Genomic DNA, 27,224 nt, shown 5'->3' on the forward strand with positions numbered 1-27,224 from the left:
AGACATCGCGAAAGATTTGGGACGAGAAAATCACACGCATGAAGATTTCATAACCGCAAGAAATATCATGACAAAATTATTCCATGAAGCACCTAATCACAAATAGCACTTTTCAATATATTTCGATTCCTTGTTGAAAACTTCATTTACCAAAGATTAGTCCATCTGATCCCACCACCCGCTTTTTTCGCGTTGGTATGGTCGGTAGTATATAGAGTTAATTTTCTTTACTTCCTAATTTTTTTCATAACTTTATTTAAATATTGTTTTGTTTTTGCTTTGCGCAGCGACCCCTCAACAGTAGCCTCATTGAACAATGGCCTTCTCGTGCTAAGCACGAGTTGTCGTCGGTTCGATGCCTTTGGCCAAGGAAGGCAGCTGCTTAGCATGGGTGCCAGTTTAGCGCAGGGTAAAACAACCTTTCATTGTGGGTTCAGAACTGTACGTAAATAATGTAGGGAATGAAGTAACTGCGTGTTTAATCAACAAAACGTTTAGAGCCATGACAACTACAATGAATACTGCACGATTCACTGCAATAGAGAGATAGAGAAATAAACTTTATTGCTAGACCAGGCTTCTTGAGCCCAAAGGTGGTAGGTCTCCTCAGTCCGGGTAGCCATGGCTGCTGCCGCCGTCCGAGCCCTGTTCACCAACCGTAGCTGGTTGTCAGGGTCTTGCAAAAATAATAATAATAATAATAATTGTCAACGCGGGTACGTTTTCTGTTCTTTTTCATAGAGCTCCGAAATGCCAAGAGACACTTTACATCCTAACAAAATAATTATAGGCATGTACAGTCGCGGACAGATTAAAATGGACCACGGCGAAGGCGGCCGGAGCGGCTGCGGGGCCGGCGCTGCTATCACGCTTGGCGCGCTCCCGACCAGAGTACCCCGAGGCATAGAGTTTCCTACGAAAATTACTAGAGGGAACTCTGGCGCTAGTCTCTACGGGAGCTGCAATGGGAGCGGTTGTCCCAGCATGGGAATTATGGGAAGTACATGGATTTGCCTAAACTTAGTCTTTTTGGCTTCAAACGGCTTTGTGACTTTGTAAACTCGTCATATTCAACAGTATATTGCGCAATAAATAATTAAATAAACATCATTAAAATTGCCCGATGACAGTATTCGAACACAGGGACTCTAACACAGAAGCCTGATATTGAAACCATTAAGCCACGGACGCATGTATCGACAAGCGAATGAAACGCCCTTATGAATTTATCACGGGCATGCCAGTGCCTTGAGACGCTTGGCGTGTTTCGATTTAGCCACATGGACAAGCTCAATCGTTGCAAGTAATAGCAATTGTACGCGTTCCCGGCGTCTTCTGCACTTCGAAGAATATAGATTGCGCGGAAATATACGACAATAAGATTTATATACCGTAATATACAAAGCCACAAGAACGTTTGAATCCACAAGCACGAAGATCAGACAAATCCATGTACTTCCCATCATTCCCAAGTAGGGTGGCTAGAAGGGGAGGGCGCGCATGACCCCCTTGCGCACCGATGTCACCAGGGGGAACGTGGCGCTGCTGCTCGCGGCGTGGTATTACGGCGTGATACTCCCCCGCTGGCCTGCGCCCTCCACTGTCAGTTGGTCTCGTCGCCTGTTTTGGAGTGTTCCTCCCGACATTCCGTCATTAGGGGGCGAGATGCTGTGGACCACCAAAGTTATGTTGAGCACCGCAGCGACGCACGGCTAGTGTATTACATTGCAGGTTATGTGGCGAGAAGGCGTGTTTTTCCCACACATTGTGAAGACTGCGAAGCACCATAAAGGCAATATCCCCAGAGAGCTTCCACCAGAGGCATCCAAAGAGTGGCACCTTGAGGGCATTTTATATCCCTCAGAATCGTTCTGTAAGCTGGACAATGCCCTTGAAAACAAACTCACTCGTTTATTCGGTGTAACACCCGCCGTGGTTGCTCAGTGGCTATGGTGTTGGGCTGCTGAGCACGAGGTCGTGGGATCGAATCCCGGCCACGGCGGCCGCATTTTGATGGGGGCTAAATGCGAAAACACGCGTGTCCTTAGATCTAGGTGCACGTTAAAGAATTCCAGGTGGTAAAAATTTCTGGAGCCCTCCACTATACGGCGTGCCTCATAATCAGAAAGTGGTTTTGGCACGTAGAACCCCACAATTTTTAATTCAGTGTAACACGCTGGCATGCCAAAGCTGTGGCCGAGATTTTACAGTCAATTGGTTAAACATTAAAGATTGGTTGCCTAAACCATTCTGCTACCCTGACAGCCTCAGTTATACGTTTTTATTGCCTCACAAAGATTCACTTTACCCGCCGTGGTTGCTCAGTGGCTATGGTGTTGGGCTGCTGAGCACGAGGTCGCGGGATCGAATCCCGGCCACGGCGGCCGCATTTCGATGGGGGCGAAATGCCAAAACACACGTGTACTTAAATTTAGGTGCACGTTAAAGAACCCCGGGTGGTCGAAATTTCCGGAGTCCCCCACTACGGCGTGCCTCATAATCAGAAAGTGGTTTTGGCACGTAAAACCCCATAATTTATTTAAAGATTCACTTTTTGCTTAAAGGTGTCAATCAGCAGAGCAGAGACAAGAAACGGAAAACACTGAAACCTTGTGTGTTGTAAATTTTTTTCCTCACTTGTAAATAAACGATTTCATGACCAGATCTGTTGCTTCACCGTCTGCAATCATAGTAAATTGCTTATATGAGCGTCAAAATGACATGCTACAGGTCTGCAAGCGCAGACAAAAAGTGGTTTGTAAACACGTCCAGACGTTATCAGGTAATGTCTGCAGTTTACAGGTCTTACGGCACGCATAGCGTGATTGACTGCTGCTCTCGAGGATGACGGTCGCATTTTCAGGGAGGCGGTATGCAAGGCGCCTGTGCGCCGTATCATGTCAAAAAAATTATGGGGTTTTACGTGCCAAAACCACTTTCTGATTATGAGGCACGCCGTAGTGGGGGACTCCGGAAATTTGGACCACCTGGGGTTCTTTACGTGCACCTAAATCTAAGTACACGGATGTTTTCGAATTTCGCCCCCATCGAAATGCGGCCGCCGTGGCCCGTATGATGTCAGTGCGCGTTAAAGAACCCTAAGTGGTCGAAATTATTTCGAAGCCCCCCATTAGCCCCTAACACCCAAAGCCAGCTCACGAAATGCGCACAGACGAAACGCGTTTGAATCTCGATACAGTGCGAACTGGGCCCGTAAAATTTCGCAGGAGTAACGATGTGGGCTGACATAACATTTTTGTCATGATAAAGATTCATTCTTTGACGCTCGCAGAAAGCGCGCGATACCCGAAACGGGCTCACTTTCACTTCGATGGTAGAGATGCAGCCGACGCGAGGCTGGCGAGGCGCTCATTTCGGCTGCGTGCTTACCCGGATGGATGGATGGATGGATGATTGTGGCTCAACCCTTTGAATCGGGCGGCGGCGGCACGCGCCACCTAGCCTTTAATGGTTCTATATGCATGCATACCTATGTATTCATAGAGTTTCTCACTACATTACCTAGAGGGAAATCTGGCGCTGCTGCGCTGTGGTATGCATGGGAATGCCGGTATATTGTGACTTCGGATTGGCATCGTTCTCGTAGAGACAGGACACCTTGAAGACGCGCTTGGCAAGTACCGTTCCGTCTGTCACAATGATTCATTTTCTACTAAAACAGCACGTGAAAAGCTGTTTTAGTTTTATTATTACGCGAAAACATGTTTTGTTTAACTATGAGAACTTGTTATTGTGTGTACGACTACATGTTACGTAAAAAGTATCAGCGGGCCGCTAAAGTTGGAGGACAGACGACAATGTTCTCGCTCGCTTTGAAACAGTTGGTCGTCTGTTCATGCTTTTCTTCACTTTGTCGTGCATTGTAGGTGAGTAAAAATGTAATATGCGTGAATGGAAACATTTTATGAAGATTTTACTTTGAGAACACGTTATTTGCGTAGCCATATCCACGTTTTAGACGAAGCCTCTTACAACACCAGCCAACACGAGCCTCGCAGACACATATGCCGTCATTCCCATGACGGCACGGTGCCCCCTTAAGAAAATCCCATAGACGGTGGCGCCAGATTACCCTCTAGGTGTTATAGTGAGAAACTCTATGTATGTATTTACTCCTTTACTTTTGCGTTGATATTGTCCACCAATCAGATAGCCTCCGTTTAGTTATTTCTACCTGTTCAAAGTCTATTCTACTTTCACTGTCTTTAAAACCCAAGGCTTTGAATAGTTCCCCGTTAGATTCAACTGCAGGGTGAAGTTGTTTACAAGCAAGTATCACGTGTTCCGCCGTTTCCTCCTCCTCTCTACACGCCTCGCACACCAAATCTATCTCCTGGTATCTGGCTCGGTACGTTTTAGTCCTCAGTACACCTGTCCTGGCTTCGAACAACAATGAGCTTCCCTTAGAGTTATCGTAAATATTTTCTTTGGCTATTTCTTGCTTAAACGTCCTGTATGTCTCCAATGCCGATTTGGTTTGCATCTCTGTACTCCACATACCCCTCTCTGCCTCCTTAACCTTTTTCTTGACAGATGATTCCTTACTTGTTCCCCCGCTACTGCCCAAGTATTTGCTTGTCAATTTTCTAGTTCGCTTCCTCCACCTCGTGTCAACATTCCCCGTGTATAAGTAACTGAAAACCTTCCTAGCCCACCGAATTTCCCCCATTTTTCTCAATCGCTCCTCAAATGCTATCTTGCTACTAGCCTCTCTGCCCTCGAAAGAAGACCATCCCAGATCCCCCTGCACTCCAAGATTTGGTGTCTTGCCATGTGCTCCCAGAGCGAGCCTACCCAAACCACGTTGCCTAATTTCCAACTGTTGCCGGGTCTCTGTTCTAATACATAGAACTGCATTGGCAAAAGTCAGGCCTGGTACCATTACCCCCTTCCATATCCCTCGTACTACCTCGTACCTATTGTAGTTCCACAGTGCCCTACTCTTCATAATCGCTGCACTTCTGTTACCTTTAGTCGTTAGATATTTTTCGTACTCTGTCAGATACTCAATGCCATTATTTATCCACACCCCAAGGTACTTGTATTTATCGACTATCTCCAGCGTGGCCTCCTGTATCTTATGCTCGCCGCAACTGTTACCATTAAAAATCATGACTGCTGATTTTTCTTTGCTAAACCTCAAGCCCGCCTTGGTCAACCCCGCCTTGGTCAACAGCGCCGCCCCGCGGCATCGGTGCGCTGTGGGGTCACGTTTGCGCCGCCGGTATTCACACCTCCCCTTCTAGCCACCCTATCCCAAGGTAGGACAACGGATGGATGGGTGGATGGATGTTATGAGCGTCCCCTTTGGAACGGGGCGGTGGCTTGCGCCACCAAGCTCTTGCTACAATGCTGCCTAATATCCTACCTAGATTAACCAATGAAAAAAAAAACACTATGAACTACCACGTCCAAATTTTCTGATACCCTATTGCGAACTGTGCTTTTGTACGTCTCCGTCTTTTGTCGTTTCCCTACTTTTCTTCCACCAATCCTCCAATCGCCTCTTACTGATGTCTATTGCGGACCTGTTTGCTTTACCACTGCTCCCGCTGAACCCAAGGGCTTCAAGGAGGCCAGTGGTGCCTAAATCGACCGCTAGATAGACGTCTTCACATTCTAATAAAATATGCTCCGTCGTTTCCCTAGCTTTACCGCAGCAAGCACATGCTTCTTCTTCCTTCTTATATCTCGCTTTATAGGTGCGTGTTCTAAGGCATCCCGATCTCGCTTCGAAAAGTAATGAGCTTCCCTTTGAGTTATCATAAATGGTTTCTTTCCTAATTTCGTTTTTCCCCTTAAGTAGTTACTCATGGCAGGTTTCTTTTCCATTGCCGCCACCCATGAGATTAATTCAGCCTCTCTGACTTTCCGCTTGACCTTCTTTGTTGCTGTGTTGCCCACCCCACAGGCCGCATACTTGCTGGTAAGCTTCCTAGTTCTTTTCCTCCACTGTGAATCAATGTTTTGCCTGTACAGATACCTGAACACTCTCCCAGCCCATTTACTTTCCTCCATATTCCTCAGCCGTTCTTCATACTCAATTTTACTGCGAGCTTCCCTCACTTCAAAACTAGTCCAGCCCATATCCCCTTGCACAGCTTCATTTGTAGTCTTCCCGTGAGCGCTCAATGCGAGGCGACCCACTGACCTTTGGTTCCCGTCGAGTCCTGATTGTACCCCTGATTTAAAGCAAACAACCGCAAACAATTACTGCAGCGCCAGAGTTCCCTCTAGTAATTTTTGTAGGAAACTCTATGCCCCGAGGGACGTCAAACTTCTCCTCCGCACCCTCGCTCTCGCGCTGGTGCTTGTCATGCTTGATAAATTTTTAGTGCCACGTTCGGCTGCTCTGCTGCTGACGGTCGGGACCATAGAGTTTCTAAATAAGTACCCTAGAGGGAAATGTGGCGCTAGTGTCTACGGGGCTCTCCTGAGCGTTGCCTCAACCAACATGGGAATGATGGGAAGTACAGGCTTCGGATTGACTTCGATCTTTAGAGTAGTATCGTTTGCTTGCGGCGCAGTAAACGAAGCTATACTCAAATATTATCGCGTAAAATCTAATTCTATTTTTGCAGTATGTTATATGATGTACAACACGCTACATAAACTTTGTATGACTTTGAGATGGAAGCATGGTTTACTATGGTTTGTCACCAGGACACACCAGGGTATGCATACTTGTGCGATTCTGTTCCCCATTTAACGCCAAAGAATAATTATTTATTCATTTTTGCAACAGCAAAACAACCGTGCATGTACTTATATAAAAATACTCATCAAGTATTTGTGGAAATAAAAATGTTGTATTGTGACAAAGCGTTGCGCCCTTGAGCGAAATGCTACAAGTGTCGTCTGCTACGACGCCTGCTCGCTGCAAACACCTGACTTTTCTCGCAGACGACAGGCACTTCAAGCTCTCTCGCCCTTTCGAAAGGCTGCGTCGACTATCACGATTGCTGAACGTCTTCAATTATTTTAAGCACATCTGCTGCAGTGCTAGCTAGGATGCTAGTGGCCTCCTACGAGTATGCTTCATCATATGTTATATTGACGTACCGCTTCCGAAGCGTTACGGCGTGGCTTTGCACGTACCCATTTTGCGACACTAGACTACAGCCGGGAAGCAGCAACCTTTCCTACCACAAGTAAGTTTGTGTTCTCAAAGACCTAAAACACGCATTTCAATGAGCACATAAACGAGCAATGCATAATGAAGCATTCAATAAAATTTGATTGTCAAGCCACTAGAAGTACAACTGTATATGTCTTGTATCAATAGTGCCTTCTTTTTCCTATTCTGAAGTTTCATAAAGCAAGTAACGCTACAGTGCCAACCTAACCCACTTAACAAACCAAGGTGCAAACGCTCAAAACATGTTCTTTCAACGTTTAGGAAGCCGCCGCTTTCTCTTCAGGGCTTCGACGCCACACCGCGACACAAACATCGTCCCAGTCGCTGGCCCAGCGCGCTGTCACCACTTCGGGCAACAGTACAAAGGCAGAGAGGTTTGCGTTGCACTGTCCCACTGCAGGTTATAGCAATTGCGCTTGGGACGAAACCAAAACTTCCAAAAAATACTTGTAGACTAGTTCGCTAGTCAATAGAATGCCAATCCGAAGCCTGTACTTCCCATCATTCCCATGATGGTTGAACGATCGCAGCGCCAGATTTGCCTCTAGGTATACTAATATGAAACTCTATGGCCATAGGGTTTCTCATAGAGTTTCTCACTACATTACGTAGAGGGAAATCTGGCGCTGCTGCGCTGTGGTGTGCATGGGAATGCCGGTATATTGTGGATTCGGATTGGCATCGTTCTCGTAGAGACAGGACACCTTGAAGACGCGCTTGGCAAGTACCGTTCCGTCTGTCACAATGATTCATTTTCTACTAGAACAGCACGTGAAAAGCTGTTTTAGCTTTATTATTACGCGAAAACAGGTTTTGTTTAACTATGAGAACTTTTTATTGTGTGTACGACTACATGTTACGTAAAAAGTATCAGCGGGCCGCTAAAGTTGGAGGACAGACGACAAGGTTCGCGCTCGCTTTGAAACAGTTGGTCTTCTGTTCTTGCTTTTCTTCGCTTGGTCATGCATTGTGGGTGAGTAAAGATGCAATATGCGTGAATGGAAATATTTTATGAAGATTTTACTTTGAGAACGCGTTATTTGCGTAGCCATATCCACGTTTTAGACGAAGCCTCTCACAACACCAGCCAAGACGAGCCTCGCAGACACATATACCGTCATTCCCATGACGGCACGGTAGGGTGGCCCTAGGCACGGTGCCCCCTTAAGAAACTCCCATAGACGGTGGCGCCAGATTACCCTCTAGGTGATGGCGCCATCTGTATGTGGTGGGAACACTTCCGGCGGAAAAAAAATAATGTGACGCCATGTCCGTTAAAAGCAGAAGTGACGTCATTTTGTTTTCGAAGGCGCGAAATTTGCTTTGTTGTCCTTCCTTTGGAGCTATATATTCAAATGCCCCGCCATTCGACTTTATGGGCGTTTCGAGCTTTCAGCGTGGAAAGCGATGCAGGAAGAGGCCAGCCGTACGGTTGTCGAAATCTCATCCCTGCACGGAACATACTTTCTTTGGAGGCCGACGAAAGCTTTAGGTGTAGAGTGCTGATCCAATTGTCGGATGCCAAGCCCGTCGGCCAGCGCAGTCTCACGAAAACAACTACACAATTATCTGGCGGTCGTAACCCACTTCAGACAAACTTCGACAAGCAAGAAAACACAAACTGTGAGGGGGGCGTATTTCAACAGGTGAACTTTACGAGTGCGCCTTTCTGCCCATTTCAAGACGTGCATTGCATTGCGAGTGATAGTGGCGTCAACGCCCCCTGTAGCGATGGGCGCTGAAAAGAAATGCATTTATTAATAATAATAAAATTAAACTTGTATTTTCTTAACTCGTCACGAATATAGAAAGATGACTAGGAATTTTATTTTTATTGAATGAATCTAACTGTGTCTCGTTTGAATTCAAAAACGCGTTCTTTCTTTCCCAATGTTTCTTCCCTCCAAACATAGTCGCGCTTCAATCGCTGCTCCCATAACCAACAAAAGAGATCTAAAAACGCTGCCCATAACCCCCCCCCCATGCTGATGTCGGTGGCAATCTGTACTGAACCGCTTTTCGCCCGAAGCTTCGCGACCTATTTGAATCGATCTTGGAGGGGCCATGAGGGGTGGTTTTCTCGTTGAGTAAGCATAGAAATGCTGACATTTAAAAAAGTGGAGTTGAGCGGGCATGTAATGCGTAGGGCAGACAGAAGCCTATCGCATGAGCGGGAAAACCATGGAGGAAGGAAAACCAGCTGCCCTGCTCTTTTCTACTCTCAAATTGTGTCGCGAACGGCTGAACTACACTGGGACACTGGGAGCCATCTCGCATGGCTTCCGAAATCTCCATCATGCGTGCATGCCAATCTCGAAGGCCATTAGCCTCTACATCGTTGCTCAGCGTATGTTTGCAGGCATGGATGAAGGAAAAAGTCGCTTGGCAAGCGAACGCTCCGTGAAGCCCATACATTTGCTCAGTGGTGGCCCAATAGATGACCTCTTGAGTCGAGATCACGGAGCAAGAATCGAGATTTGCTGAGACCACAGCAGTAGAATAGGAGAGGCATAGAGTTAATAAGGAGAGGTGGCCAAACGGCGCCGCTTCGCCAACGCGCCGCGCAATACGCGATGGCTCTCGAGTTGCCGCCGCTTTGCGTCAGGTGGCAGCAGGGGTAATCTGAGCTTTCTGAGCTAATCCTGGGCCCATTTCTCCGCTCCGCCGTAGCGGGCTTCGCGTGCATTCAAACTATTTTTACGTCTTTAACGTTTGAGAAAGAGCTCTGCATCGTAGTGCCGTACACCAGACAGATCTTCAATCACACTCAATAGTTACCACCGCTTAAAACGGACTTTTCGCGCGGATTTACGCGTGACTTCAGACGTGTCGTTTATTCCTTGTTTATTTGATTGTTTTATTTCTTTATTTTGCTGGATACAGATTTGTTCAAGAACTATGTGGTGACTAATGCGTATTTGACAAATGAATCACGTTTGAAACGAATATCTTTTTTGATATCTTCACGATCAATAAGTACACTGTTTCTTAATTTTTTTTATTACAATATTAATAAAGATTATTTATTAGCATGTACGACTGTGCAGAAAGAGTATCTACTAGTAGACTTCCCAAAAGTACTGCTGTCGTGTTAGCGCACACACACACACACACACACACACACACACACACACACACACACACACACACACACACACACACACACACACACACACACACACACACACACACACACACACACACACATATATATATATATATATATATATATATATATATATATATATATATATATATAGATATATATATATATATATACACGTTTGCGTTTGAGTGCTCTGATCACAAGGAAACGATTATGGCTCATTGCTGCATAACTATACGTATCAATGAGAATGCGCCAGTATACAAAAGGAAAAAAATCGAAAAGCGCAGGACTAGTAAGGCGGTAACCACAAAAACAAAATTATTAGCGCTTAATTTTATATATCTTGCCTCGCCTATTATAGTGGAATGGCCAAAGCCTAATTCTTTATTGAACTGAATTAACATGCTTGCTTTGCTGCAACTATTTATTGTCAAGTTTCACTTCAGTTTCATGAGTAAAACGGGTTCAGCAGTGAAATGAATGGCACCGCAGACTTTTGAAGAGTGAAATGCTCAGACTCCATACACTTTGCCCATATCTGTTGCACTACTCATTGCTTCCGCCGATGAAAAGGCTCTTCAAGAACAGCAGACTCTCCGGAGGTATCAAGTAAGACGACGATTTTGTTTACGTCTGTGATTGGCTGGTGAAGTAACCCAACTCCGTGTGGTTTGTGTGCCTTGGTTGACAACTGCTGTTATTTTTTAGTTGTATTCTACTAAATTAATCGTTATTTTACACTTTCGCTTCTTGTTCTTGGTAGTGTTCTTCCTGCGCAAGTCCATTTGACGTAGTTCATTGTTTTCCAAGTAAAGTAAAGGTGCATCGCACAGGCGTACCTGTAAAATACACCTTATTTAATTTCTCTTTTGTGGGTTTACGCGTTTTTATGGCGAATGGTGGACGTTATTCACATTTTTACTAGTAAAGTACCCCCCCCCCCTCATTTGAATAGAAGTTACCTTGGGTTGCACCCCCCCCCCCCCCCACTCCCAGTCGCCATGTTTTGGACACCGTCTTGAATATTTGGCTGTGCGCGTTCAAAAAAAGATTTCGTGCTCTCCGCTGCACTGATTTTCCACAAATTTTGCAGAACGATCACATTTTGGCGTCGACTTCGTTTAGTATAACACCTGGCGCAGTTAATTGCCTGGTTTCTGACAAGAAAGTAGAAATTTGCCTGCGCTTATGGAGATGCGATCATAGAATAAAGAACCAACCAACTGCCGCGACGGCGCCAGCATAAACTTGTTTCGCCACCTGTCGTCACCTGCAGAAAGCAGCGTTTCAGGGAGGGCAGTCGTCTGTTCCAGGAGCGGGCAACACGCGGCAGCCCTCCCTGAAACGCTACTTTCTGCAGATGACGGCAGGTGAGAAAACAAGTCTCTGCCAGGGCAGACTTTTCAGACGCCATTTTTTCCATAGACGAAAACAATTTCTAATTTTTGTCTTAAAAAACAGACGACTAATCGTGTCAAGTGTCATATTAAACGAAGTCAACGCCAAAATGCGATCGTTCTAAAAAAATTTTTTTCTTGAACACGCGCAGCCAAATATTGAGGACCCTGTATATGTAACTTGATTCCTTTCACCCTATTATCATCCATCGCTCACGACCTGCCAACCCTGGTGATAAATAATATTACGCGGAGCGTTGCTCGGACCACTGACGAAGTGTGCGAAGAGTGCATTGGAAAAGAATCGATAGCGTATGTATTACCCCTGTCTATAATAGCTCTATCACTGTAGGTGAAGGAGTGCGTCAAATTTGCGACCTATAATTTCTGCCCTTCTTCTTCTCGTTTCCTTCTTTTTTTTTTTTTGTATTAAATGAAGGTTCTGGACCCCGAATCCACAGCCAAAATACTGGCAAGCCTCATAATGACATAAATGATTTACTAAAATAGTATTCTTCGATTCTCTTCAAGAAAGTAGCACAGTAGAGCCCATACAGAGAATTAAATTGTTATTCCGACAACATTAAAAGAAAATTGAAATATCGCAAGAATAACTATAGTTTTAACATGTACTTTCACGTTTCAACAGCGCCCCTGAAAATTTCTTTTTCTGTTATAACTCGGGGTAAACGTTTAATGAACAACAATAAGATCTTTTTATTTCATTTTTTTTTCTTTGTCCGCATGATTCAATAAAACGTTTGGCATAATGATTGCCATGTTTCGTGTGTTCATTTCATAGCCGACAAGCAGTAAAACTAGTCCACGCCTCCGCAGTGGCTCACTCGCTTCTACGACAGGTGCACACACGACTATTTTCATTACTTTATTTATTATTTTATGTACGAAATAACAGGCAAGCGTAGCTGACGGATGCGGACCGGCGAGAACAGCGCAGAAACCTCCTTCAAAGTTCGAATAAAAACATAGGTCGATATATATGTATGTTCCAGGCGCCAATCGCGTACATCTGTTCCAACAAGCGCCAGCACAAATGGTAACGACAGAGACGTACAACAGCTTTACGAGTTCCGCTTTCCTTTTTCTTTCTTTCTTTTAGGCTTCTTGCTTATTTCTGCTCACATATACGAAAATAGTCAACGAAGCGTTGTAACGCATTTGCATGGACGTTCGCCAGATAAAATACTCACAACGCCTATAAATAAGGTTTACTACTATACTATGGACAAACATATGCGTGCCCGCAAAGGCACAATTAGGCGGCGATAGGTCGTGCGCAACGGCGAAGCCTTCGCGGCAGGGAGCACGTATAGTACACAAGCTCTGTGGTTCGGCGCGATTGAATTGGCGGCAACGCGTCTAAAGGCAGAGGCGCGAAAATAGTCCCCCCCCCCCCCCCCCGCGGGTAGAAGACAAAGAAGCTAGAGCACACATACACTGCAGGCAACGCTGCACCGCGTGGCGTGTGCGGCTGCGGCTGCGTATATGGCTGGCCGTGCGGCGACTGAAGACACCGGCTCCCTTTTGGATTTCATCTTAAGCGGCAGCATCTGCTCAGCGGAAGAGAGCTCCTACTCCAGCGAAGACAGGGTACGCGCAGCGATTTGGCCATATCGTTCCAAGGGCAGTTTAGGGCCCAGCATACGGTGCGAGCGGACGGGAGCTGTGAAATGTACACGGCCTGCGTGATTTGAAAGCACGTAGTTATTGTCTGTAGTTGGCACAAACGTCAATTCACGAACATCAAAGTAGGGAGAGGAGGGGAAGGAGTAGGATAGGCAGGCCAGGACGTGATTCAAATGCTATTCATTTTAAGGATAAAAGCAGTGCGTTTAATTATACACTGCAGAAAACTAAAAGACGCAATGATCGTATCCAGGGTGTTTCGGTTACTGTACAGGAAGCAGTTAAGCATTGATCCTTAAAACTCACATGGCTTCGCGTGCCAGCTTATTTACGAGAGCGTTTCGGTGGTTCTATTTGACAAGGTAAACACTTTTTTGACTGAGGCTGTAATAGACGTATCTGCGTGTCACTACGGGTGTTCGACAACACTCTTAAATTACGTTTCAGTGCCTGTCTTTCGTGGTTTCTCTCAGAGTAACGCGTCCGCGCATATGCGCTACTGAGAAGACAGTGTACTGAAATGAAGCAGTTCAAAGTACAGTAATCATCGTAGTTAACTATATAGTCTCACTGTCAGCGTTTTCCCTAAGCGCGGACAGCTCGCGAACATTACACCGCGTTTTTCACGAAATGCGTTCGAAATTCCTTAAGGCGCCCTGAAACACTTTTCTAACGAATCGTGGCATGACATCACCATATTAAATTACGTCGCCTCAGGGACCTCCACAAGCGAAGTTAGACGCAGTTATCGGACCGATCGGTGGCTTTCTGTCTCCTTTCATTTCGCAAGCGCCCTGGAAGCTACACAGGGAAGAGGGCGAGAGGGCGCAGGGGAGCAACGCCTTGATGGCCCCTAATAAAGGTTGAACGCGAGAATGTCCTGCGAGGATCTCGGAGGCCACGAGGCGAGCACAGAGTTCCATACAACAGTTATTGTAGGAAACTCTATGAACGCGAGACGGCTCGTGGCGGCAACCCATGGCGGCCGCGGTGTCTACGCTGCACTTTTCATCTCGGACGCCACGCGAAGCAGACGCAGCAAAGCGCAACTGCCGTGTTTAGGCCGGCAGTGCATAGTTGAAATGTTTTTTCTGTCTTTTTGAGGTCGCAGACGTTTATGTATATTTTCATTTATTTAACTCAACTGAACAATAATTGTATTACTGAGGATGACCTCGCCATCACAATCAGCCAATAGCTGTTGTTGGTCCAGCTGCTTGCGATGACGCTGCATGACGACATTGCGGAAGCTAGAGCAAGCGATTTTTCATTGCTTTTGACACGAGTTCGTAAATTTCCTGCGGCATGCAGTGTAATAATATTTGGCTCACATGTTCACAGGAGCCTCGATCGTTAACAAACAAATCGACAACGTTATCTTGCTATGTTCAAAAAGTGTTTCAGGGCCCCTTTAAATTTAGGAAAACTAATTAAATGATTTCATCTAGATAACTTTTATCGCAGCGGCACACATTTTAAGGTGATTCAATGTAGTAATTATACAAGTAACTATGCAAATTCGATTACCTAACTTTCTAAACAATATCGCCTTGCGATTGGTCCCAATGAAAGACTTGAAGCGGGCCGTCCGAGGAGCTCATAACCATTTCCGGAAATTAAAAAAAAATGTTGACGCTGCTAAGTTTTACAGCGCAATTTATTCCCGCCAGTTCCACACAGAAAAGCGAAACTGAACAACCGAAGAGCGCAGCTGTCACGCCCATAGTAGACGCCCAGTGAGGTCACTGCTTATGACAGCATAAGGCGACCATCCTTATGAAGCAGGATCGTGCCTTTCTCTACGCCGACACACAACACACACAACACACACAACACACACAACACACACACACACACACACACACACACACACACACACACACACACACACACACACACACACAACACACACACACACACACACACACACACACACACACACACACGCGCACACACACACACACACACACACACACACACACACACACACAAACACACACACGCACACACGCACGCACGCACGCACGCACGCACGCACACGCACGCACGCTCGCTCGCTTGCTTTCCGCGTATGTAAATGTTACCAATGGTCGTTTCCGGCCGCTGCGAAAAAAATAAATTAAAGAAAACGTAATATTTGGCAGCAATACACTGCTGACAAGCCCACGCGCTATCCGAGCGCGGTCAAATTTGGAAACATTGACACCTTTCCAAGAGTGTGCGAGGTCCGCCAGGCGCACGTACTTTCCCCGCACACCACGGTAGTTATATCTTCAGTCATATGTCGAGAACTGTATTGAATATTACCCTATCTGCAACATTACCCTAGCTAGAACCGTGTCTAGAGTGCAGTTTGAATTATATATATTACGGCAGCATAATTTTACAGTACAATGATTTCATGGTACTGAAATGAAATCAACTTTCAATTCATATCTAGTGTCAACAAGCTGTCGCGTTTCAACCGTGAAACATACGTATATAGAGGGTGTCACAGCTAACTTTAGCCAGACCTTAAAAATATGCAACTGCCACGCAGCTGGACAGAACCAAGGTAACGTTGTTTGCCGTCGCTTCGAGTTACTCAAACTATATTTTAATTATGCCGAATTAGATAATTGGTCCTAATTAATTAATCAACTTCCCAAATATTATAATTAGATTAACAGTGTCAATGCGAAAATTGTAGAGCGACATGAAAAACCCCCAATACATGCTTTGTATTACCCAATACGTGCTACGTAAAAGTGTTTTTCCGAGCGTGAATGAAGCCCGCAAATGCACACGACTGGCTGCTCAATATGCTCAAATGCTGAAGGACCTGTCAATATTTCGTTTTTTCCGGACTAAAAAGACGAAAGCGAGCCGGTACTCTGTAGTGCGGCTTAACAGAAGCCCGCATGTTTCTAACAGTTTCGCCCTGTGGCTGCTCACAATATCAGAAATCAATTTCGCCGTGTGTTACGCGGAAAATTATTAACATTAATGCTTGAGGCATGGTACGCATTTCCTTTATTTGAAAACGCATAGAAATGCGTCTCGTACACATAGAAGAAAGAAAAAAAAAACGCCATTTTCTAGTTTCTTGGAGCGCAGGTTCATCGAGTCACGTTGGTCGACGGAAGTGCATGTTTCGATGTGTCCATTGCCGCCCTATGCATGTAGCAGTCAGAGCCAGCCTTCGCCGATTAAGGCACTCGTGCAGTTAATGGGCAAAGCGGTCTTGCGTGCGCGCGCCTCGCCAGGACAACTTTGGATGCCAGCTCCGTGTGAGGCGGAGACACGCAGTCTGCGCACCCGTATGGGTGGGGGAACAGCAAGAAATAAACGCGCGTATCGGCGCCAGATCTCGGCAGTGGGTGGGTGGGGCAACGCCTTTCATTGATTGCCAATTCTTCGTGTACGGGTCGGTCGGCTCGACTGTTCGGTATCTATATAGCGACTGCATGCAGTGCTTCTCAAGGCACAATTGCTGGAGCGGCTTGTTACGCACATAGGCAGGCAGCGTATATAGGTCCGTCCATAAACAACGAGACGAGCGTCGTCGCAATAAAGAACAAGAAGGAGAAAAGAGCATCCATCCTATTAATACCGCGCAGTCTCACGGAAGTTGCGAGACGTCATCGCGACGTAACCTCGCGTTTGGTCTATTTATTGGTCGGGCTACATTTCCAATCGGCCAGTTTCAGTCGAGTGTGTGGCAGATAATGCGCGAGCAAATGGTCAACGTTACGGACTATATAAAGTGGAGCGCTGGTTTTTGCCGAATTCGTCGGATTTTGGGGTGTCGTCGGAGTTTGCAGCGTCGGATTTTGGAGTGTTTAGTTCGATCCCACGTTGCGTATCTTGTGCTTCCCGCTGAACAAACGGGCGCGTGTCTATACGACGGATGGGGATGGATGATTTTTGCCGTCCTATAGGGCACACCCGCTGTGAGATTGAGTTGATTCTATAGTACCCACGTTGACACAGACTATCGGGGACGGGGAGAGAATGCCGCAGCGGACAGCTCGGAATGAATTTTGACCACATTATGTTCTTTAGCGCACGATGTGTAAATCTCAATTAACCGGGCGTTCCGTCGGGTCGCAATGAAGCCGTGCCGCGGCCTGTGACCTAGCTTCCGACATCTACGATCTGATGAGCAGCAGAAGGGTTCATGTATTTTGCTAGAGGCAACCAGGGCTTAAGGTCTCCCTTCAGTGGAGTGGCGGCCCTCAGGGTGGCGACCAGTATTTAGCGCGCGCACACTCACACGCGCTCATATACGTAATATCCTGGTATTTTTCCTGCCTGTTTCACTGCCGGATCCCGTGATTTAATGCTTCACTGTTTTTATATATATAACACACTACTGGTAATAAAAAAAGCTTCAGCGCTTGTCTAATTGATGCCGCATTGCTACAGTTGACCTGGCGAAAGGGGCGCATTAAGCACCATGACTTTAAGCACCATGGGGGCAACGCGGATAACGAGGACAGAGAAGTAATCACAAAGGACGACGGCACTGTCACTCTGTCTGCCACAGAAGGACTTGTCCTTCTCCCTGTCCAGCTCACAGTAGAAGCACTTGATCTCTCCTTTTCTCCATAGCAGGAAGATCACCTATGTGGTCCACAGCATGACTCCATCTGCTCTATACATATGTAGGAGGATTTTATCTGTCCCTCTGCCCAGAGCAGTATACCATATCTGCCCTGTCCACTGCATGAATGATTCCATTCTGAGGGGGGCCACCGCGGCGGGCAAGCCGCGCGCAACAGCGCGTGCATATACTGCGGCGCACGCTAGCTTTCCTGACATGTCTGAAAGCCGCTTCCGCAACGCTGCACGGATTTGGCGCCACGAATTTCGCAGCCGCGAGCGATCGTGCCCGTAAGGACGGGCAGGTACACGAGCGGGTTCTATGTATACGCGTTGCTCGGATGATGTTTGGCCTTGGCAGAGTTCTCGAGTGGGAGGGGCCGACATGAGAGCCCTTCTATATGTTCATGAGAGTGGCTTGTTGGGCTAGTTGGTACATGGTTATGTTAGGAGAATGCCAGCAAACTTGGAAAAAAAATCGAGAGGCAGACATCGACAAAGCGACAGGAAGGTGTGTTTTTATAAGGATATATATATATATATATATATATATATATATATATATATATATATATATATATAGACGTTTAGACGAACCGCTTGGTCGCGAAGCTTGGGTCCGTGCATGCGTTCAGTGCGGCGTTTCCTTCTTCCGTATACTGTACGCGGACCGCGCGCGTAAATGGCCCGTGGCTGCTATGATTGAACGCTGGTGCCTTATGCCTTGCGTGCGGCTGAGTGTAATGTGCCGTGAATGAATGAGCGGCTGTACAGATACAGCTGTACTCTGCGACAAACGATTTCGATTTTTGAAGACGTGACCTTTTCGAAAATGTCACGCCAGCAGTGTCACGCAAAGCAGTGTCGTGCTGGAGGACTTAGAGGTTTCTGTAACTAGCACGGCGGGAAGACGAGTTAACGAACGGGGCTTTTATGTACGCGCATTGCTATAGAAACGTTATGGACCCTTTGCATCCGCGATGTGGCCAGCAGTGTGTTCATGACTCCAAGAGAATTTCCGGTCAACCATTTTTCGACAATACAGTTAGCCAAGAAAAAAAGAGTATTTTGTCGTATAGTATCTGTATAGGCACATATTCTTGATGTTTTCAGATATAAAGAACGTGCGCCATGCGTCGAGATAATGTGCGGACTTCTTCTTCTTCTTTTTTTTTGCACTTAACGATACAATTGACTTCTCAAACACCCCAATTGACTCTGCAGCAAAACAGGTGCCAACTGGGGGATCCTATAAATTTATAGGCTATCATAACTTATGTTGTTCCGGAGGGCTTAATCGGAAGTCTTCTGGGAACTCTGTAAGCATGAAAAGGGTCTATATGAATATTTGTATTAACACAAGTAATATACAGTTTATCCAACGTTGTACGCACCAGCGCTGCCCTGCGTTCTTTCCAGCGTTCTTGTCTGATTCGGGCGGCAGTGTTCGTAAAACCAAGGGTGTAATTTTGCGGCGGAACACATTTTTTCGCGACCAGCGCTGATGAAACACACGAGGGACTAAACACGACATGTCAACCTGCGATGTCCTTGGGCGTACTAAGCACGCTCCTACTCGTCCATGAGCGAATTTGAATTCATTGCACTTATTACGGTGTTCAGCAGCTCATTCACCGGTTACTGTATTAAGGCGTAAGCCTTTTTGCCGCAATAATATGAACAACGTGCATATGCTATGCAGGGTCTACATTTCTCAATGAACAAGAAAGACTACGTCATCAGAGTCACTGTATGGATGGCATACCGTTTGGATGAACTACTGTGACACAAGAAGTGGCACGCCTGATATGAGGTCTCCACTAGACGTTTCTGCTCGTACCGTTTCAGCTACAGCCACAGCTTGACCAAGCTGCTTCATCAGTATACCTACAGCGCGGAGGGAGTCCTGCCGCGCACCCTACTCTTTGAATTAATACAAGAGGAAGTCCACGTGGCCGGCAAATCGAGTTACGAATATTGCATCATAACTGAGTGTTTTTCTTTTTTCTTGTGCGTACCTTCCCGCCATCTGCGGAAGACGTCACGGTAATGATGCATTCGTGGGACGCGTGCGATGGAGAAAAAGATAGCAGGTTAAGAATTGCATCGGCGAGCATGGGGCCGCGTTCTCTTTGACGTCGTAGCGGCAGACTGATGGTGCACGAGTGAGCCCTTCCTTTCAGGCATTCGGCGATCCTATCAGAAGTTGGGCACAGACGAAGGAACGCAATCAAAAACGAAGCAACAACGACGAGCTTAAAGCGTCTCGTCGTATCTTTTCTTAATGCGCTCTTTTATCTGCGCGCCAGCACCAGCAGTTATTTCAGTGGCGAAGCACTTCTAAGGTGATAAGATTATCCAGATATATGAAATGCATTAGCTTTTACCGAGGCGCATGTTCTACCCATAAGCGAATCCAGGCGGATGAAATTTCACTAGTCGTTATAACATTCAAAGCCATTGAATGTCCTATAAACAGCGGGTACAAAACCCTGCTGCCAGCGCGGAACTTCTTAGTTCTTTTCTTTTTTTATCATTATTTCCCCCATCAAGCACTTTTTTATTAAATCTCCATCAGTGCAGTTGGACGAGGCAACCACCAGAGGTTGTCACGCAGGCTGCAGCATTTCTGGAAGCAACACAAAGAGTGATGCTTGCGAAGCCCGAGTCCAACAGCACAAAAATTGGAGGACGCTTAAGCTTCGCCTTTAAGAGTGGAACGCGATAGCATTTAAAGATCCTTCTCACACTTCCCGGCAAGTGCAACTTATGCAACAGTAATGTTTACACTTTTTTTTTAATAAACGTTTTCATATATATTACCGGGAAGCGCTGGCGGCGAAAGTTATGCGCGAAGACGAGCTTTCTGGTAGGAACGCGGCATCTTACGTAGGTCGATCCCAGAGGTTGTGCACAGCCGCCCGCAAAAAAAAAAAAAAAAAAAAAAGAAGCAGTAGAAGAGGTTCATGTTATTGTTTCGCACTTTTAATATTTAAATCTGAGAAGATTTATCATAAAAGGCATGCGCTGTCGGTTTTCTTTTTAATGACATTTGTTTGTGAGCTGTCATTCTCAAAATACCGAGGAATAACTTTGTCAAGAATGTAAGACAAGGTATGAGCAACTTTAGCGATATAATGGTGTGTCAATGAACCCGCATATACCGCATGCGATATAGCCAGGCGTGGCACGTACATATACCGAAATATATACGGAAAGTTTCTCTCACGTACAACGCCGCCGACGCCGACACCAGATTTTCTGTGACACGGGGCCCTTATAAGGCTATCACTTTAATATCGTTTTAAAAGTCCCCGATGCTGTATACTTAGCCTCAAACGCACTTTTTGTTTATTACCAAGAAAAAACAACAACAAACAAGAAGCACCAGAAGAAAATAAGGCGACTCTAAACACATGCACTCAGAGTACGTGCCACAAAAGCACATGCATGTATATTCTCTCGTGCCGACGCGCCAACTATATACAGCATGATTGGCACGCGTGTGCGCCACGTCGCATAGCAACATTTACCTTATACAAGCGAGAGCACGTGCTCGAACATTTTCCATCAGGTCACAGACACAGGATGGAGTGTTGCACCGCTTTCGAGATCCGCCCAGATCGTAACGGAACACGCTGTAAGCTAGGTTTCTCGCCGGAGAAATCAGTCGCGTTCTCGCCGTCGCACTCCTGCTATCGGCTTTCCTGTCGCCACACGCACGCTCGCATCGCACGCACAATTTCTCGCCTTGAACGAACGTGTTGGCTCATCTAGTAAAGCTCTGCAAAACCCCAAACAATATGTCGGATAACCAGCTACCCGCAATTAATGCTGCGCGTAACATCGATTGCCACATAGCGTGGAAACTGCACATTTTTTTTCTTGATTGAGCGCAGGTACATGCGCTCACTCAATATAAGCTGCACCTCTCCACGCATATATACGTTTGTAGCAAGCGGTTCTCGGAGCTCGGTCATGGTTGCTGCGGTTGTTGAAATGCATACACAAACGCCCTCGCAAGACTCGGCTTCTGTACCGGACGTGGCTTTGCGGTCTGGCGGCGTTTCTTCCGTTCCATGGCGATCAGGAATCACGAACTGGGTCCAGTGGAGAAGAGCAGGAGAGAAAAAAAAGAGAGGAATAAACAGAACGGAGGCCAGAGACGACAAGGACAACAGCAAACGGAAGCAAGAAACAAAACTGAACTAGTTGGAAAGTGAGCAGCCGAAGGAACTACAGTCATTAGACAGTTTTTTTTTCTTTTCTGCTTATGTAGACCTTGCCTTTTGTGAACCAGAGGCGTAACGATCTTAATATGGCACCTATACTGCAGTCGACCACCGGGAGTTTGCGCAACTTAGCAAGCCAACCAATGCGCACACGTATACAAGAAGTAGAAGGCATGCAAACAGCCACAGTCAAAAGTTTCGACGCCCACTACGCGCGCCACCGGAACTACATAACGTCAGGCGGCGTTCTGGAGCACCTGCCAAAGTTTGACATTTTGCGCAGGCCAAGGAAACGATGAAATGCATTTTAATAATATGTAATTCCCTCTAGCCCCACGTGGGCGAGACAAGCACAGAGGTTCAAAAAGCCGCCACGCGGAGGTCAATATGTAAAAGGCATAGTAAGCAAAATAATTAAGGCAGGAGAATTGGCGGAGAAGAGCGGTGGAGTAGATCTGTCAGAGTATTAATGAAATCCACATGTAACTTTAATGACAAGGCGACACCTGTAACCACACCTACACATTTTTAATCCGTCCATCCTTCAGTCCGTCCGTCCGTCCATCCATCCATCCATCCATAAATAAATAAATATTAAATAAATAAATAAATAAATAAATAAATAAAACTTCAAACTGTCGGTTTTGCATCTCCCGTCAGTTGCCTCGCAAATCTTAGAGCAAAGGGCGCATACCGTGTGCTGTAATGCCTGCGCGACTAAACCGCGATGTATTTTTCGCGCCTATATAGACTGTACCACGCGGAGACATTTGTGAATGACAGTCGCAGCTGGACTGCATAAGTACGCGTGCACGTACAGCGTTCGCCTGTTGCTTTAGAAGCTCAAGTTGGCGCATATACAGAAATGAGCATATGTTTAATGGGGAAGGCGAGTACACCGCGACAAATTGTACAAGGTGTTCTTTCTTGATTTTTTAAAGGCAATTTTCTGGCTTCGCTTCGGCTCCCAAGCACTTGTAGTTCATTTCCTTGCAGTTTTCTTGAAAATTTCGCTAAGTAGTTCAAGCACAACAGTGCCTTGGGACTACTACCAACTTCCTGCGAGAATTTGTGCGCAACGGACCTTAACGCCATCAGTGGTAGCAGAGTCCTCCAATGCTTTTTGAAGGACTCTGGTGGTATACGTTTTGAATCAGAGGGAACAGGTTAAATAAAAGAAAGAAGAGAGGGCTGTATAAGTTTCATATATACCAAATCCTAATTCCATCTTTTCCCAGTCGTTATTTGTATGAGATTGAGGAAAAATTTAGGAAAAATAATTAAACCGACATTAGCAATTGAAAATTGCAAAGCGCGTCCCTTCTTGTGCCCATCACATGCTTCTTCTTGTCGCCTTTTCTTTATGGCCGGATCCTAGGCTGTGCCGCTCTGTTCATTTCATTTAGATTTGCAATTTAGATTTGCCATTTGCAGTTGGTGGCGGTGCACTCCCACTTGACTGGGGGAGGGGGACAGTGGCCGGCAGCTGTTGTCTCACACAGTTTTTGGTATATTCTGGTACATAGACATTTCAAGGGGAGAGGGGGGGGGCATGAAGCATGAAGTAGAAAACAGAAAAAATACGATATTTTTAAACAGCTAGGCCTTTGCAGATCATAGTTTGCAACTGGCCGAGGGACGTACGATCTCAGAGGTTTATCTACTACTATGATCTATATACACGATCGTGTATATCTTCACGTGTGCGCATACTGTTTAGCGCTTTTCTACACAGCAATAAAGCGCAGCTTCCTGAATACGAGGAAATCGCCATATGTTACCACCCTGCTTGGTCTTAACTACGGCGTGTAATGACTCTCCATTAGCGGAGAGAGAACAGATTAAACCAACTTTCCGGCATTTCCCTTTCCCCCACTTCCCGCTTGCGGACTAATTCCTCACCCTGTTCCCCCCTAAAGAGCTATTGAAACGCGCCCACCCACCGAAGTCTGTGGCGCGTTTCGAGACATCGACCACAAGTAGCATGGTTAAACGACCACGCCTCTGTGCGCGAGAAAAGTGGTGACAACCCGTTCGGTCGTTTTCACATGTGACCCACTTTCTCGGCAGCGGCGTGCTGTGCTGCTCGCGGAAAGCCTCGTAAAGGCGCCGCGTCCTCCAAAGTCGGCAACGGCAGACCTTGCACCGCGAAACAATGGTGCATTCAGTGCCGCAGCATCGTACATAATCGCGCAGAAAACGAGTTGAGACCTGGCACTTACAGAGCCGAGGAAGAGTCGCCTCGTCTGCGCGTGGTGCCGAAACAAAGGCTGGAGGAAAGGACAAATCTCGCCACCAGCGGACTGGTCTGGTGACGTGGTCAGTGATAATTGCGGTTATTTCTTCGCGGGACATTCCGGGCGGGAGGAGTCGAAACCTTGAACTTGAAGGCCGCGCCGGACGACTTTCTTTCTTTCTTTCATCCACACGCTTACCATGGTGAGACACCGTAATGGGGGCCCTCTGCTACATGTAGCCCTAGAGCTATTATTGGATGCAGCACTCCATCAGTCGTTGTTGCCAGTATACCTAAAAATGAGAAAGTATGTGTGCGAGTGTGGCAAATCAGTTCTGCAGAATACCGCAAAGAGGAGGAAGCATCATGAAAGGGAAAAACTGTCTTCCACCCGAATGTATAGCACGAAGCTACAAAGGAAACTCATAGCGGTTTCTCAAAAAGAAAGCTTCGCTGTTGAAAAATTCGTCCTGGTCCGGGATTCGAACCCGGGACCAACGCCCTCTACCATCTGAGCTCTACCATCGGGGTTGTGCACACTGAGTGTAGCCAAAAATGTCCGGGGTGAAGCTGCCAATATGCACCGAGATGAGGCCATTACGGCGCAGATAAAAAAAAAAAAAAAGGAGAGAGAGAGTGAGAGAGTTCCGTGGAGCAAAATTCCTCGAGTCAGGGGCCGAATTCACGAGCCTCCTCGTCCGTATGTGCCGGCCGCCTTCGCTAACTAGCCGAGCACCAGTACCGGCTGAAATTTGCTCTTACGAAGAATTCGAGCGTTAGAGTTTTTTTTTTGTTTTTTTAGAATAGTGGCCGAAGTCTCCTCGAAAACTTCTTAAGAAGCGAACCTTCTTAATTTTGGCCCAACTTCACTCACGGATATGCGTGACTTTTTCACAATGCACCAATTCAATCTAGCGCGCCCGCGCTGCACATGCGCTCACTGGCGTGCGCTCACGTTGGTGTGTACACGCACGCTCATATTCGTGCCACACCAACCGCCACTCGTTCACATCGCATCAATGCTGTATACCAGTGAGAGGTCGACCTTTAGCTGATAGTTGGGCCTGGCGAGCTTTTCAATCCCGAAATGTCACAAACCGTTTCATGGCCGCGCAATATCACAGGGAACGAGGTGTGGAACAATCTGCCTGAGGTCTGCCATGCTAATGGCAGGGAAAGAGGAGTACATATAAGCTTTAGCAAATGCTTCGCAGCCGCTCCATATGTGACAATATATGTGTTGGTGTAACCCCATGCACGCGTTAGGGCTATTGTAATGTATCGCCTGGAGCTCCGAAGCCCAGATGAGTGAAGTGCACTGTGGCTTCGAAATATTTTCACCATGTTCGCTTACACGCGGCAGGGCACTGAACGAACGTATGTTTACACCTTTCCCTGTGCGAATATATGTAGCCCTCTGATCACGGCACCTGATGCAGGTCGCAACAATGATGACGGTGAAAAAGGCGCACGATGTGCTGTAATTCCCTGCACAATGTAATTATGGTCCTTCGTGTTCGGGCAAAACTCAATTATTCCCGATTTCTGTACCCCGAATAAAATTTCTGAAAATCGGGTTGCACACGATTTCTGCCCGAAGTTTGCTCCCTTTTGTGAAGGATGATAATAAATGCAAGTGTTACAAAACTATAATGAACGCTGCCAGCCTTTTGTGAAGAAGTGGTCAAGATATGTCATAACAGTATTAATACATTTTTGTGGAATATATGCATCGTTTTTGAGTAATAATAGCGAAAACTGGGCATATGTAAATATATAATATATAGAGGACATGTCGGCGTTAAGTGAACGAAAGCTCGTCGCTTTTTTAGTAGCCGTGTTTACAAGAATAGGACAGTGGGCCACTCCAATTGCATTTCCCGCGCGTCACATACATGTAAACGGCGAAAATGCCGCTATATGAGGCGACTTCTCAGGCGTTGCTCTGACGCTGTTGCGCACTGTGAACAGTAGCTGTAACGTTGGGAGGATGTCCCCCCGAGCTACGTTGTATACCTTCGACGAAGAGTGGCCGATTCGTCTAGCGAATATTTCATTTCATCAATTTTGTGACAAAAGCGCATAGTGGGAATCAGTTAAACAGGACAACAACAGACAAGGATGGAGGACCCAGCAGGTTTAAGGTGGACATAGCAGTGGTTCTAATGCCTATGATAACGTACGCCAACAAGGGCTTGTAATGAGATGAAAAGCATCAGACCTCCTGCGAACCATGCGCCATGTGCACAACTTTCTTTTTCGTTTGTTAAGAAAGTGCCGATAATAAAGTAAACAAGGGGTCGGCAAACCCGTCTTCATTTGTTGTGTTTGTTGATTTGGTTTCTTTCAAATGCAATAATAATGCCTGACAAGGAGGATTTGTAGAGACAAGTCCGTCACAGGATTTGCGAGCAGCTCTCTTAGCAATCACGTGTTGCTGAGAGTGATTCCTCTTGTTCAAAACAGAACTTTCATATCCGAGAGGAGGCAACTGTGCGTGTCAATCGTTTGTAAAGCTTACCGTAGAGATGCCGAACTCTGGGCCACAAGACAGCGAAACACCCGATTTGTTTTCCCGGTTCTCCAGCTAGACTACGAACCGCCGATTTCTCCCAGGCTTCCCTCTATAAGGATAACACCAGACCTTTATTCCCGAATTTATTCTACTTTATTTATTCTATTATGCTCTATTATTCTATTCTATTCTCTTACTCTATTTATTCTATTCAATCTCTGTATTTTGACAGTGGTTTTTTCCTTCGAAAATGCAAGCGGCACGCACAATAGCTCTCTACAAAAAGGGAAGGAATAAGCAAATAACGTTGCAAATTATCGAAAGGTATCTATTGTCCTCGTGTTC

At 46.2% G+C, this 27,224-nt stretch overlaps 1 protein-coding gene and 1 long non-coding RNA gene across 2 annotated transcripts in view; one reads left to right on the plus strand and one right to left on the minus strand.

Moving 5' to 3' along the window:
- Positions 1–539: 539 nt before the first annotated feature.
- On the minus strand, positions 540–13,240 carry LOC142585810 (uncharacterized). Its single transcript, XR_012829129.1, has 2 exons — positions 13,123–13,240; positions 540–676 (listed from the first exon to the last, which is right to left on the minus strand). It is a non-coding gene; the product is annotated as an uncharacterized LOC142585810 (long non-coding RNA).
- The window catches only part of Zw (glucose-6-phosphate 1-dehydrogenase Zw), a 53,631-nt gene continuing 39,543 nt past the window's right edge, over positions 13,137–27,224 (plus strand). The window contains exon 1 of the mRNA XM_075696822.1: positions 13,137–13,276. Coding sequence (XP_075552937.1) covers positions 13,172–13,276 — 105 coding nt within the window. The 5' untranslated portion in view covers positions 13,137–13,171. The remainder of the gene's footprint in view (positions 13,277–27,224) is intronic.

This window comes from Dermacentor variabilis, chromosome 6 (assembly GCF_050947875.1).
Source record: "Dermacentor variabilis isolate Ectoservices chromosome 6, ASM5094787v1, whole genome shotgun sequence".
Classification (NCBI taxonomy): domain Eukaryota; kingdom Metazoa; phylum Arthropoda; class Arachnida; order Ixodida; family Ixodidae; genus Dermacentor; species Dermacentor variabilis.